The sequence below is a fragment of the Podarcis vaucheri genome (genome assembly GCF_965113315.1).
Source record: "Podarcis vaucheri genome assembly, chromosome: 5".
NCBI classification, from domain to species: domain Eukaryota; kingdom Metazoa; phylum Chordata; class Lepidosauria; order Squamata; family Lacertidae; genus Podarcis; species Podarcis vaucheri.
Genome location: NC_138763.1, coordinates 83,733,565 through 83,749,220, shown reverse-complemented (window position 1 = coordinate 83,749,220; position 15,656 = coordinate 83,733,565). Strand labels below are relative to the sequence as shown.

At 42.5% G+C, this 15,656-nt stretch overlaps 1 protein-coding gene and 1 long non-coding RNA gene across 2 annotated transcripts in view; both read right to left on the bottom strand.

The window, feature by feature from the left end:
• Nucleotides 1-770: 770 nt before the first annotated feature.
• The window catches only part of LOC309532949 (uncharacterized protein), a gene marked incomplete at its 3' end in the record, with an annotated part of 45,615 nt that continues 30,729 nt past the window's right edge, over nt 771-15,656 (bottom strand). The window contains exon 3 of the mRNA XM_082223735.1: nt 771-1,427. Within this exon, the coding sequence (XP_082079861.1) occupies nt 771-1,427 (657 nt within the window). The remainder of the gene's footprint in view (nt 1,428-15,656) is intronic.
• The window catches only part of LOC309532320, a 38,044-nt gene continuing 26,184 nt past the window's right edge, over nt 3,797-15,656 (bottom strand). Inside the window, exons 3-4 of the long non-coding RNA XR_014219744.1 lie at nt 4,454-4,555; nt 3,797-3,855 (exon numbers count right to left, since the gene is read on the bottom strand). This is a non-coding gene — a long non-coding RNA (uncharacterized lncRNA). The remainder of the gene's footprint in view (nt 3,856-4,453; nt 4,556-15,656) is intronic.

Here is a 15,656-nt window from a genome sequence, read left to right as displayed (position 1 = left end):
CTAAATATTTTTTTCCCCATAAGTTATTTTACCAGAAATCATACTTCAATGTGGGTGCTCTTTGGAACGATCTGTAATCAATCAATCAATCAATCAATATGTGTGAGTGTGTTAATCTGCAGCTTGTTAGACAGTAACTTTGTGGTTTCTGAAGCCCATTGTGAATAGGTTGTTTTTCAGAAAGTGTAGCCTTGTTGAACAAAAGTATAGTGGAAATTTGATTAAAGTAAAGAGTGCTGGAAGAGAGACATAGCAGACACACCATTCTTTGAAGGGCTTTATGGTCTAGATGCAGTTTTCAAACAAATGCCCGCCAACAGTCAGCATTTGGACAGCAGACTAAGCAGGCATTCAGGTCACCTAAATACGGTGAGAAGTATTATATTTCTATTTAAATTACAGTAATTGTTTTTAAGTTGCCTTTGGCCATTTGTTTATTTATTTCATTAAATGTATACACCACTTGATTGTAAAACAAAAAACTGCAACGTGGTTTACTAACAGATAAAATAATAAAATTGATGGGGTAGGGAATCAACCATACATCCAAACGTAAGGATGAATATTACCTACATTAGCACAGACCCATTGAATGATATCTGTGTCCTCGTTTTCGACAGGGCTGTGGTGGTCACCATTTAGTCTTCCTCCAGTGAGTTCTGGGAGGCACCTACTAGTCTATCACTCTAGAAACCCTTTCTCTCACCTAAGGGAATCTAACAGACGCTGGTAGATGGTTTACTCCTAGGCATGTGCAGAGTGCTCACCCCTCAGCATTTGGCAACCGCCGAGGGAATGCTAGTGTGAGGGCCCTCAGGGATTTCCTTATGGAGGAGGGAGAGAAACACCAGCCGAATTTCCAGGTGCAGGTGAACCTGACTTAAAGAGAAAAGCTGAGAGTCCGAAACAATTCCATCAACATTCTGCATCTGTACAGGATTTGTATCTGAATAATTCCCCGTTGCAGACCAGGGAGTAGAAGTGCCTGATGCCATGAAGAAGTTCCCAGCTGATGGTGGAGGCTGCCTCACCATCTCCGCACCATAATATGGAACTGGGCAGTTGCTCGCCTGGGAAGTCTCATAAAGCCCAGTTCCACAAAAACCAGCTTGCTGGTAATAAGCAGGGTTCGATTCCAGGGAGCTCTGCTGTTGCGGGGCACACTCTCCTGGTTGCGTGTTGTTGAGAGGTGGCTGCCACAACTCTGCTCCTCCATAGCTTTCAGCATAATGCAAGTTGTCTGGCTGGTAATATTGTTCCGTGTGAATATTTTGGCTGTTTCCTGGAGTGCTTCTTGGCCTGTTGTCCAGGCTGCTTTTTGGACGGGTTCTCTCACTGTGGCTATAAGGAGCTGCAGCATGGTTCCCGATCCTTATCCTGGAACCTATCCTCTTTGGTGTTCTGGCTCGTCTATTTTGAAACCAGATCTGAACAGAAGAAAGGAGAAAAACAAATGCCCATTATTTCCAAACAGGTAGGTCATAATTTAGGCATTATGTTCTGTAAATATAGAAGACATTGTTACCATGAATATGTCTTTTTGATCCAACAGAGAGAATTACATTTAATAAATTATGCTTATTCCTCTGGGGTTTCTCTTTAGTTCTCTGCAGCATTTTTCTACGCTCTTCAGCTCCACATTCAAATATCCCATGTACATAATCTCCAGTTACTGTTAAATATAAAGCTTCTAAGTTGGAATAACTAAATACTGCTATTTGGCTGCATTTTGTTCTGCAGTATCAGAAAAAGCCACCTTTAAAGCTGCACAAGTTTACAGTTCCACAAGACTTGCTTTATTGTGGAACTGGGCTATCTGAGACTTCCCAGGCAAGCAACTGCCCAGTTTCTCTTTAAGTCAGGTTCCAGATTAGCATCCCAACTCCTTCCTTGCTATCCTGTACATAGTTTCGGTGCGGTACATGTGGTTCTAGAGATAAAAGGTCAGGTATACTAATGGCTGAATATTCCTGAGACACATTTTAATGCACCAATGGCTTTCTGTCCCTTTCCTTTTCTTTTTAAGTCTCTGTATCTGAGGCTAGAGTAGGTGGCAATAAATGTGGTGGGATGTTGCTGTATTTTTTTTGTATGCAAAATAATATTTGTAGATCCTGCTATAAGTAGATTTGGTAACACTTTTTTGTGTTAATAAGTTTGGTTTCCATTCATGAGTCTTCCATTTTTAAAAAAACAGAAGTTTGAGATGGGGATATAAGGTTTGTGCTCTACTGCCTTCAATGAAGCTTTATAGGAGGGTTGCCTGTGAACTAGATTGTGCCCAATACAGTTTGCCTTCTGTCCCGTTCAGCCTTGATTTAGCCAGGTTTAGTCATAATAAAATAAGTCACTTAATTTTAGATTCTTAATTGGACCCTCTTAGGACAACTAATTTAGAAGTAGTCCCACTCAACTTACTAATACACAACCAAATCAAGAACATCTGCAACATGCTCCCCGCCCGCCACCCAGCAAAAACCCTGAAACAACTGAGCCTAAGAGTATGAAGCTATCAAACCTAAGACACCTCCAAATGGTTTTTTCAGGGCTTTTCACAAATAATGCTACATTATTGGCATATCTTAATGTTCCCTGTTCATTCAATTATATATTCAGATCTAAATGGTTCTGCTAATGGGTCAAGTTCTGCTAACAGTGGAAAGTGCGAACAGCAGTGGAGATAGAGGACATCTCTGTTGAGTACCTCTACATAATCTGCGTGAGTCTGAATTTACTCCATTCACTGAGGTATAGGCTTTGGGCTTGGAATATATTACAAATCCATATCATAAAACCTCACCTGCCCAGTCCACTATATTTCTCAACACTGCACTATGGAATTTAATGGGGCTGGGCGCTAGATTGGGCAGATCAAACTGAATCTAGTGGATTTGTCCTACCCTGCCCTGCCCCTTTAGTCCTACCCTGATATAGGACCAGATCTGGGTTGGGTGTGACCTAGGTTGGGATAGGGCTGATCTGGGTCCACATCTCTCTCTCTCTCTCTCTCTCTCTCTCTCTCTCTCTCTCTCTCTGTGTGTGTGTGTGTGTGTGTATGTGTGTGTAAGGACAGCCCTGGAATTACTCAAGATGTGATTATGGCTGCCAACCTAGATGGCTTTCTCAAGGGATTAGGCAAATTCATGAATGCTAAGACTATCAGTGGCTACTAATCATTATGGATATATGCTATCAGAGGCATATCAATTGCTGGGAAAGAACAGGGCGAAAGGGTACTCACCTGACCTGTGTCCTGCTTTTGGAATTGCATAGTGATATGGTTGGCTACTGTGTGGAGCAGAATGCTTGGAAAACCTGGCATTCTCCTACATAGACCTCATATACAGAAAGGTGGTCACATATGCAGTAGAATCTAGCACAAAAGTTAGTACCCATTTCACAATGGCTTTTTAGATTACCATTTCAATCCTTAAACAATCATTGTAAAATTGGTGCAGGCGCAGGGACGCGGACTTATAAAAAATATTGGGGGGCCCCAGGAAAGCTCATGAATAATAAATAAGCTCATGAGTATGCAAAGAAAGTGGCGCCGCCTCCTCGTGAGCGAATAGGGGAGAGCGTGCTGCGCCTATTAATCAGCTCCGAAGGAAATTGGGTGGAGCTTTTGCTTGGGAGGGAGGGCAGGAGGCATGCAGCCCGACCCTGTGCATTTTGGGCTGGGGGAGGGGCGGCGATGGCGCTCTGCTGGAGGGGCGCTGGAGATTATTGGGGGCAGAGCCCCCCCAAATGAATTTTTGAGGGGGCTCGGGCCCCCTCAAGCCCCATGGAGTCGGAGCCTATGTGCAGGCGGAATCTTTTCAATCCTGCAAAACCAACAGAAGAGTCTTGTAGCACCTGAAAGATTAAAAAAATTATTATGACACACACAATATAATTCACTTCATTGGATGCATAAAGTATTATCCTGAGTTGCAGGGACACAATTGGTGGGGAGCTTGTAAAAAGATACCAGAGGGAAACTAAGTGCTGAATTATACAGTTGAGGATAATGACCTTTTAAATTGCAATGATGCACCAAAAACAGTAGTTGATAACACAGACATCCTTGCACTGGTAAGCCAGTTTTTAGCACATCCAGTGTGGTTTTAAAAAACGTAAACCCAGCACCTATTGTATTGATTCCATCTGCAAATAATAGCACTGGTGCATTGTAATACAATGGTCTCATGGTTTGAGGTCACTTCATTCAATAATGAAGGTCAGTGACAGAGCATCCTGAGAAGCTGAAATGTTCCTTCATTGGCTTTTCTATACTGCCATTTCAGATTTGTGCTCATTCATTCTTTTGCAGACCAGCTAGAAGGTCATTGCATAGATCAGCTAGAAGGCAACTGATGGCATATATTACTTTGGAAGATGAGCAGGTGAATTCGCCCCATTCTTAGCTCCTGTAATAATTATGTTAAACTAGATATGGGAATAGAGTTGGTACCTGGCTCTGGCACAGCGTCTGCTCCCTCTTGTTCACAATCCTGTTATATGGCCTGTTACTCATGAAGAGGTGTTTTTAGGTTAATGGGCTGTCACCCAAGGCCTGTGATAGGAAAGTGTCACCAATGCATCTCAGATAGAAGAGAGGCTTTCAGTTCTGTAGTCACTCTTGTTTTATAACAGATTGAACTAAGTAGGTAATTGACCTGATGTGATCAATCCTCTCCTTTGAACAGGTTAACCAAAACTCAATGATTACCAAAGTCTCAGAGCTGTTTGGAGAGGATCAGAAAAGGATGAAATACAACTGAATAAAATAGATAGGCATTCACAGCCACAACTGTAAGGAAAGCTTATTTTTTATTTCATTTTTTTAAATTAAGCCTACGATCCTAAACACACCATGGAGAAAGTCCCATTTAATTCGGTGGATTTTATTTCTGTGGCACACGTATTTAGTCTATGAGAAGGTGACGGTACACAGGGTTTTTTTAAACCATATAGTGAGAAAATCCCCAACGTATAGAATGATATTAGAAGAAAACAATAACAAATTGACGCTGAAGAAGTCTGAAGAAATTAGGTTGTACCTGATGGATTGGTTACATATTTTCAATTAAATGAAAGATTAAGTATAGATTAAAAAAAGGATTTGAAAATAAGACATCAGATTTGGAAAAATAACTAATCCAATCCAACGGAAAATATATTTCAAAAATGTACAATCTACATCTTGAGTGGGAGGTAAAATAACAGGTAAAAGTAAGAGGTGATGGTGCGTTGGGCCCAAGAACATGGATATAATATTCACATGAACCAGTGGGAGAAATTATGGAAGGTGGACATGAAGTTTACAGCATGCTATCATCTTAGAGAAAACATCATGAAAATGATGTACAGATGACACCTTACCCCGACCAAGTTGTATTAAAATAGATCAGAAGTGTGCTGGAGATGCAAAAATGGTAAAGGTTCGTATATGCATATGTGGTGGGAATGTAAGAGCATAAGAGAGTTTTGGGACATCATATATACAGTAATGAATTTAATTTTTTTTAAAAAAATAGCAGACCACGCAACAACAACAGCCAGGATCCTGGTGGCGAAGAATTGGAAAAGTGAAAAGATCCCCCACAAAAACCGAATGACGGGTTAAAATGATAGAATACTTACAGTTGCCAAGGATGATCGGGAAAGTAAGAGGATACCCGATGCAGAAGATCAATAAGGAATGGATAGTATTTAAAGAATATTTAAAAAACTATTGTGATAACAAAAACCTCCTGGCAGATCTTGAGTGACTCTTTTAATATAAAGGTGTAAACAATAGAACGTCTTTGATAAGATTTTAGAAAAGAGAACAACCATAAGGCACTGTGTGATAAATAACAAAATGAGAAATAGTACAATGAGAATAATCAGAATTATATTTTAATTACTTTAATTTTTTATCTTTACCTTTTCCTTTATTTTCCTTTTTCCTCTTTCTTTGAAAAGTAGTTGTAGTTTGTAAGGATGTAGTGTATGGTGTAAATATTGTATTGTTGTGTGCTATTACGTAAGTTAATGTTGATTGTTTAATAGTTAATCATAATCATAAGGCAGTGTTTCCCAACCTTTTTTGGGCAAAGGCACACTTGTTTCATGAAAAAAATCTCGAGGCACACCACCATTACAGCCCCGTGACGTCAGCGCGCAGTGTCACGCCGGGAGTGACATGAATTGCTAGCAAATTACATAATCACCTCCTTGAGGGCTGGCTCATCTTCTCCGAAGGCAGAACCCCATTAATTAGCAGCACAGACTCACACCATAGCCAATACGAGGGGGGAAACCTCAGTCATGCACAGTCATGCACATGTGGGGGCTAAATGAGGACGAAGACCGGGCAGAGAGCAGGGTTCAAATCACCCCACCTGGCCAGGACAATCCTTGGGTGCTCCCTTGGGCCACTTGCCTGACCCACCTCGCAGGGCTGTTGTTGCGAGGATAACACGGGGAGAACCACGCGCGCCCCCGGGAGCTCCTTGGAGGAGAAAGCGGGCGATGAATGCAATGCACGAAATATATGAGAGGCAACCAGGTTTTGCAGGTGAGGGGCCCCCACCAGCCTCCGCTTCCAACACCCGGCGCAACGACGCCGAAGTTTCCCCCCGGGCTCGGCTCGGGGAGCAGCGCTGCTCCCCCCCGGCTCCCCTTCGCCCTCCCGGCTCTCTCTGCCGCCCACTGGGGACCCCCCTCACCTGCCAAGTCCGGAGCACCGGTGGAAGTTGCATGCATGCATGCAGGGCGCCGCGTTGCCATTGCATTGCACTGCACTCCATGCAACGCCTGCACGCATGCTTTGCCTTGCACGCCCGCCAAGGGGTCTCCCCGCGGTCCGATGCGTCCCCTCCGGCGCGGATACAGCATTGCAAAAATAACCCCCCCCCCCGACGCAGCCCTACCTGGGGGGCAGCCTCCGCCTCCGCCGCTCCGCCTCCGCAGGGATCCCCGGGTTCCATCCTGCCGCCCAATCTCCGCGGGGGCGCAGGCAGGCTGCGCGGGGTCTGCGCGGAAGAGCCCCTGCCCGCCCGGCCGCTGCCGCCGCGCTCATTCCATAGCCGGGAGAAGAGCGCTTCAAACAAAACGCCCGGCCCGCCAGGCCACCCTGGTAAACGTAGTTTGTGCACCCCGCGCGGGCGCGGAGCCCAAGGGCGAGGGGACTACGGATCCTGGCAGCCCCTGCGCCGGGGACGGAGGGGGAGAGGCCGGGTGCAGGGATGGAGGGTCGGGTGGGCGAGCGAGTGAGTGAGTGGCAGCCGCCAAGCCTTGGCCGAGAGCCAGGAAGGGCCTCCCCGGAGGAGGAGGAGGAGGAGGAGGGAGGCGCAGAGCGGGAGGGAAGGAGGGAACCCCAGGGGTCATCTAGTGACGGCGCCCCAATCGAAAATTTGACTTAAAAAAAAAATCTTTCGAATTTTTTAATTTTTCCCGCGGCACACCAGGCAACATCTCGCGGCACACTAGTGTGCCACGGAACAGTGGTTGGGAAACACTGTCATAAAGATTACACTGCAAATTTTAATGATAGGGTTGTCTCCTGTTCATGATTTTTATGGGTTGCTCATATTTTGAGATCACAAGGAAAGAATATTATAGAGTTCGTTGTTTGTTTGGTTTAGTTTTCTTCTTACATCCAAACAGTCTTCAATGAGTGTGTTTTCAGTTTCGAAACTATGCATTTAATGGACGAAATGGTTTCTGATGGTAGGGTCTTTTTAAACTACCCATTTGTTGTTTGTAGAAAAACAATAGGATTCTAGCATTGTATGGCATTTGTAGGGCATTGTAGCATTGTAGGGCATTGTAGTAGCATTGCTTGGAAGAGATGACCCTCAGGGTCCCTGCCAACTTCACCATTTGATGGTTCTGCTTCTGCACTGCGGAGCAGCTCTCTAGGGTTTCAGGTGGGAGTCTGATCAAGCCCTACTACCTGGGAGACACCAGGAGCTGGACCTAGGACCTTCTGCATGCAAACAACACCTTCTACCACTAAGTTACAATGTTTCCCGTCACTGCAATAAGGTTTTCCCAGTGGCCAGCAATCTGTAGTGGACCTGTTGGCTCTTGCATCAGCTCATTTCCAGCTTCCATCTCTTTGCTTATGCTTCTATCCATGCTTGGAACTCATGAATGGGCAGAAAACTTTTCTGTCCCACCAAGCCTTTGCAGGCAATTTAAAGCACATCACCCACAATGGTCTGCTGGTGTTTGTTTTTAATTATTTTGCAAAGGTAAACTACTGTGATATATTATATCTCTCTAATATTGCTTGCTAATTTTTCTGGTATCTCTTCATGCCTTTAGTTCCCTTTCTTACTGCCATGAAGACGCAGTGATGGGAAACAGTTCACTGGTGACATTTCTGCTAATTGAACACTTGTAAATACAACTGAGCCACAAGAGAAGTAAAAGGAAGCTATTCTGGGAAGTGCAGCACCTTCCCACATTTTGTGGGATAAACGTCTGTTTCCGTGGTCTCCTGATGTGAACAGGACCCTTGCAATGTTGCAAGCAGCTTCTTGTTCTCTTGATCTCTGTCCATCCAGGCTGCTAAAGCTGACAAGTGTATCCAGGGGCCTGCTCCCTTTGGTCAAGCAGTAGTACATAAATCCCTGAAGAAACCTCTGTGATGAAACAGTTGGTTTTGCTGGACAGGTTGTTTCTTTCTTTTTTTTCCCCTGCCTGCAAATTGTTAATGAACGGCAGCCTCTGATTGGCCGTGGTTCCAGGAGGGAGAGCTTAAAAGGAGAGGTTTTGAAGAGACAGTTAGTTTGAGAGGGTTGGAATTGTGGTTGGAGAGGGTGGGAGATAGGTAGGGAGACAGGTTAGGAGACAGACTGACGTATAAAGGGTGAATGGGAGAAAGAGTTAGTATTGGAAAAAACAACTTCCTCTCTGAGCGTATTGTGAAGGACAGAGTGTGGTGTCCTATAGGAGGAATAGACTGGGAGGCAGAGGTTGAGCCAGGAGAAGTAGGAGCTGGAAAGGAACAGCCTACTTGGGACTCAAATCTAGTCTGGAGGGGAGAGATTCTTCTAAGGAAAAGGAAGAAACTCCCAGTCCCAGCGAAGGGAGGGGGTGTGGAGAGGCCTGTGGTCATTTATTTAAAGTACCTCAGGAGCAGGATTGCTAAAGGGGGTGGATAACTGAAAGAAAGTATCAAGGAACCAAACCAATAATGCAAAAACAACTGAGGACAAATTTAGAGTGAAATTGCACTTTATTTCTGAACTAACCTAAGTTGAATCCATTTGTGTTATATACTATCTTGCCTTAAATAAATCTTTATTGTTTATTTAAAGAAAACCTGAGACTCCAACTTACCAGTTACCCCTTCACAAAGGTCCACTGCAGGATACTCTGGGACTAGAATTTTTAATGGAAAAGGGATAGAAACCTTCGGGTAAAGGGTTGTTCAGTGAGGTGGGGCAATTAATCTAAGTGAGAGCGGGCCCAAAGGCATGAGAGAAAAAAGTGTCATTGTGCCGGTTGCAACCTCCTCTTGCACCTTTTTTTTGTGCTTTACCGCAACCACCATCTGCTTGCAAATACCCCCTTCTTGGGCAACATGGTGAAGAGAGAGGTGGAGGAGCTGTTACAGGAGTTTCTGGAGGATACAGCCCATCTGATCCCTTATATCACAGTTTGATGACTGAGGTTTTCAGGGAAGACGTTGGTGGTGGTCCCCCATGGTTCAGATGAACAGCTTGTAATTTACAGATTCTAGGCATTCAATATTATGGACCCAGTCCTGACTGAGTTTAGACAGCTCTCCTGCCTTTTGAACTTCAGACACTTGACAAAACCTTTTCTACTTTGTAGGCATTTTAAGATGCTTTCCTGATTCTCTTATTGGATAGCAACTTGCTGGCCTTGTTAAAATTCTGTGGCTGGCAAGACAAGGAACTCATTTTCAATTCAACCATCATACTTTCCAAAGTGCATAGTCAAATTCTTGCAGCAGTGAAGGTCTTCACGATCAATGCAGAAATGGGATTGTTGATCATACATATTTCAAAAGGAGATTCTTTTAAAATGCACTGCAAGAATCAGAATGTGATAGATTTACGGGCAAGGGATATTAGACATAATATACAATTGGCATCATGGGGGAAATTATGGAGGGAAGATTTAAAATTTACAACATGCTGTATGTTGAAAGAGAATTATATGAAAGTGATGTATCGCTGTTACTGAACTCCTACCAAGTTAGCAAAAATGTATAGAACAGCTACAGATATATGTTGGAAGTGTAAAGAGAAAGAAGGCACATTTGACCACACATGATGGACGTGCAAGAAGACAAAAGGATATTGGGAAATGATTTATAATGAGTTGAAAAAGATGTTTAAAATTACTTTTGGGGAAAAACCTGAAGCTTTCTTACTAAGAATTTTAGATCCAGAAATACCTAAGGATCAGAATAGACAATTTATGTATGCTACAACAACTGCTATTTGCCCAAAGATGGAAAGAGGACAAAGTACCTACAAAAGAAGAATGGTTGATAAAGATGATGGACTATGCTGAAATGGCAAAAATGACTGGGAAAATCAGAGATCAAGGGGACAATAAATTTAATAAAGATTGGGGGAACTTTATAAGTTACTTAAAAGAACACTGCAAACAATTAAAAACATTGGCAGGATTCCAAACAGCTCTTGCAATGTAGTGGGAACTATGGTAAAAACTGAGTTTTAAGAAAACATGGAGAATATTATATGCTGCAGTTGGAAAAGAAGATCTTGGGAAATCATGGAAAGGTGGAGAGAAGTCTCGGGATTCAGAGAATCCTGTGTGTAGAATGACTATGATTTATGTGAGATGATAATTGTTAAAAGCAAAAATGAATAAAAAAGAATGTAATAGATTTACAATACATTCTGATTCTTACCATGCTTCTTTTAAAAACTAAACTACGTAAACTAAACTCCTTACTTCTTTACTGAGTAGAGATAAACAACTAATGGCCTGGGACCTCAATCCATGTATTGGGAGTCATTCAAATCTATCATCCGTTTGCAAATTCTAAAGCCCACACCTCCATACATTTACTCCATGCACTATGTGAAATCTACTTCCTACACTAAAAATTGTTTGTCTGTGTTACTCAGAAAGTGACTTGGAACCAAGCCAGACATAATTTTGTAAGTTTATCTGTAATAAACTCATTTCTTGTTAATTTTAGAAATGGCAAACACAACATGGGGGGTGGGGTCAGGTGGTAGTTATGGATTCAGATCTGTTTGTGGTGCTAAGGAATGGGTATAAAACACCATGCCATTTCACCCAAGTTGCCCCCTCAGAGCTAGTATTTGCCCAACAGGAAGGGTGGAGGTTGCAGGCACCATGCAACAAATTTGTTTTTCCCCCGCCCCATTTTATTTTATTTTTTACTGTACAGAACCTACAATTCTGAATTTAGGGGAGGGGGATTACTTTGTTGCTGTTATTGATAAACATGGGGAAGTCAGATATCCTTTCTGATCTACTTAAAATCACATAGAGCTCATCTACCTTCTGGTCACCCCTGCCATGTGAAGAAAATAGAAGCTTGGGAAGCCATTCAGATTGCTGGGGGGAAACAAAGCAGAAAGGGTTAAAAATCCCCTTTCAAGCTCTTTCTGACTCCACCCACCCCACCCCTCAGCAGCAAATATGTGATGCCTTATCACTGATCTCCAGACATTGATATCAGCTGTCTAGCAAGCCTTTGTTCACATTGGTGGGAGGAATCAAACTGCCACAACTGTGTTGTTAAGCGATAATAATAAAGATTGCTTAAATACTGATTACTCAGTACTGTCAGGAACTGATTGCAAATGCCTTCTGTGTTAAAATGTCTGGTTTGTTTTGCACAAAATTGTCAAATGTCATAAATTCAAATAAAGCAAAGGCATTCTAATGAAAAAAACAAAAAACTGCCAAGAGTCAAAAGGCTTTGTTAGCATTGTGAAGAAAAACAAAATGTTGTCCCTGAGAAAACTGGAGAACTCTAGTCTCTCAGCACTCTAGAAATGGCAGTGGCAATGGTAACAGAATGTACAGTAGAATGGATATCTATACACATTACGTGAACTCAGAAATCAGGCTCAGTCTTCACAATGTGTTGCATGTTAGAATGTGGTTCCTCTAGGGAAAACACCATGAAGATGCTATATAAAGTAAAGGGTAAAGGGACCCCTGACCATTAGGTCCAGTTGGGACCGACTCTGGGGTTGCGGTGCTCATCTCACTTTATTGGCCGAGGGAGCCGGCATACAGCTTCCGGGTCATGTGGCCAGCATGACTAAGCCGCTTCTAGCAAACCAGAGTAGCGCACGGAAACGCTGTTTACCTTTCCACCAGAGCGGTACCTATTTATCTACTTGATCTTTGATGTGCTTTCGAACTGCTAGGTTGGCAGGAGCAGGGACCAAGCAACGGGAGCTCACCCCATCATGGGGATTCGAACCTCTGACCTTCTGATCGGCAAGTCCTAGGCTCTGTGGTTTAACCCACAGTGCCACCCGCTTCCCAAGATGCTATATAGATGGCATCATACCCCCTTGAAACTAGCAAAAATGTATAAAGGAGGATCACCGATTTCTTGGAGATGTAAAACAGATGTGGGATTATTTTACCATATGTGGTCATTTGGGAATTCTGGGATAACATCTATAATGAATTTAAGAAACTATTCAAACCCACCTTTTAAAAAAACCCCAGAGATCTTTCTTTTAGGCATCTTACCATTAGAAATTAAAAAAACACCACCAGAAGGAAAACCTTCACAAACTAGTTTATAAATTCTTGCTGAAGCTACTGATCAGATCTTAGAACATGCCATTGGCCTGATTGTACGTAACACTAACCCCTTAGTAACATTAACCATAGTTAATAAACCATGGTTACAACTGAGGCATCAGGCAGATAATCAGTTAAATCTTGATTCAATGCATTGTAGAATCACTAAAAGCACAATGAGAGCAGTTGTATCTTGAGAGCAGTTTGAATTTTTTGCAGCACTTAATTGACATCATTGCAAGTTTTGGGTGATGGCACTTTAACCATAGCTAAGGAGGGTATCCAGGTTCACACGTAACACTAAGCTATGGTCAACATTAGCTAAGATTTTTAAACTAGCTAGAACATTTAAACATAGTAAATAAACCATAGTTATGGGCTGGGCTCACACATCATGCAGCTAAACCATGGTTTAATAAACCATAGTTTAGTAAGCCATGGTTTAGCATTCTATACAAACTGATATGCTAGGCAGTTTGCTGGAAGTCACAAGGGCTTTCTGCCATCAGCAAAGCAGAAGATTTCCAAGCAAACTCTGCCAATGAGTAGCGGTAGTCCACATGCTTCAGAACTCCTCTTCTTTTCAGGCTGCATGTTAAAACATACTCACACAATGGCAGTGATCAATCTCAGGATCAATTATGGTTCATCATGCCAGGAATAAGGGTGTAACACAAAGAAATCCTGTAATCTTAATTTTCAGATGAGGAATTCTCTCACAGTTAACTGAATAGATAATTTGTGCTCAGGCCAAGGAAGTTGACTCTCTAAATAATTATCTTTTTTATGGACACAATCAAGCCCAACCTTATCATTCCAAGGGGCTAGGGTTGAGAGACAGAACTTGTCTTGGACCATCTCTTGAGTTCATAGCTGGATAAGGCAACATGAATGAAACAAAAGGCAACATGAATGAAAGGAATGTTTCCATGCTATGCTAACAGGACGTGAATGTATCCAGGCCCCATAAAAGTGTGTGTGTGTGTGTGTGTGTGTGTGTGTGTGTTTACTTATACATATATATTCACTCACACTAAAGTAACTATTGTCTTACTGAATAGGAAACCCTCTTTTAACTGAGAAATTTGGAAAGTATGAAACTGAAGTAGACACAAGCTATTTGTTGTTGTTGGTTTGTTTGTTTGGTTTTTTTAAAAAAAAACTATGAAGAGAGGCTATTTTCAGAAATGATTCTCAAAATAGTTATTTTTATTCAAATCTTTATTGGCATTGACCTACAAAAACTGGCAAGCACTAGAAAATAAAAATAACAACTAAAAGTACTATATTCGGCACCTGCTAAAGGTGTTTTTGCTTAGGCTAGCCTATCTTGGCATGTAGAAATGGAATGTGTTTTAATATCTTTTTAGCTTACTGCTGATTTAAATTATATTCCAAATTTTTAAAATACTTGTTTTTAACTGTCAGTCATTGGTACGGTAATTTTAATGTGTTATTTACAGAGATCTATTACAATCAAGTGGTCTTTAAATGTTTCTTTTTCATGTATCTTTACTAAAGATTTTCTTGGTTTACAAAAGTATGTGCAATCTCTCTCTCTCTCATCTTTAAATGTTTTTAATTAATTAATTGTTTTTAAAACCCTCCTAAAACTAGACAAATAGAACAAATCAGCAGCGCTTACTGCATCCCAAAATCAGACAGGAATAATCCCCAATTGGTGGGGAAAATTCTGTGCACTGTTTGAGCTGGCAAGTAGTTTGAGGAGAATGGATACACACCTGGTGCTTCAGAGATCTGCATGCCCTGACTGTAGTCTTTTTCTTATCCTGAATTCAATTGGAGGACAGCCAAGCAGAGCAGTTTCCCAAGTTATCATTCTCTTAGGATTGCTTCACACACTATTTAGATAGATATCTGAATGTTCAGCAAATCCATGTAAATTTCAATTCAGATAGAGCTATTCATGACATCATAGATGTTAACGTGGTGATCAAAGTTCTCTGTCAATAGTGTAATCACATTGATGAAGCAATACTCAAGAGTTTAAGTATTAACTGGTCAGGGTGGCAGAATCATTTGGTCTGGGTGAATAGAAACTGGTCTGGAGAGCAACAATTTGGAACAAAAATGAGGTTCACCTTTAACAAAAAAATAGTAAGCTCTAACCTCCCACTAAACTACACTTTTAAAAGCTACAATCCTAAAATCATCGAACTTTTCCCCCTTGCAATTTGCCTTTGCAGTTTTATTACATTTTTAATCAGTGCTTATTGTTTTGATATATTGATGTAAACCACTTTGTGAGGTTCATTTCAAAAGCAGTACATAAGTAAATGAAATGGTAGGGATTGAGAGGGACGTATTTCTGAATAAATGGAACTGTGTTTTAATAATTAAAAATCATAATCGACCAAAAACAAAAGTGAACAAAGTGAGCTTCCAAGCAGAGGTGGATTTAGGGCAGCACAGCCGGTCGTCCCCCCCGCGCTGAGCCTGGAGGGGCCAGAGGGGAGCAGAAGGATGGAGGAATGAAAGGAGCAGAAGGGAAGGCGAGAGGGGGCAGCCTTCCTCAGAGGCCAGGCATGCTAATGCGCTTATCTCGCCTCACGGGTGGGTCCCCCCTGCGGGGTGGGGTGGGGGGTCATTGTGTTAAGAGGGAGCGAAGAGGAGATCGAGGGGACGGGGAGGGGGAGAGAAGCGGGGAGACGGAGGAGGAGGGCGGCCGCCAAAGGGAGCCAAGGCAGGAGAGGCGGGAGCGCATGCGCGGGGGCGGTTTGGACGGGAAACGGCGCGCGGCGCCAACCTGGATTCTATGTTCCCTCTGGCATATATATATTTGGCGGCGTATTAGCGTGTTGGCCTGAGGCCAGGCAGGGTTTAAATCCCTGCAACCCCCCCCCCAACCCTGCACA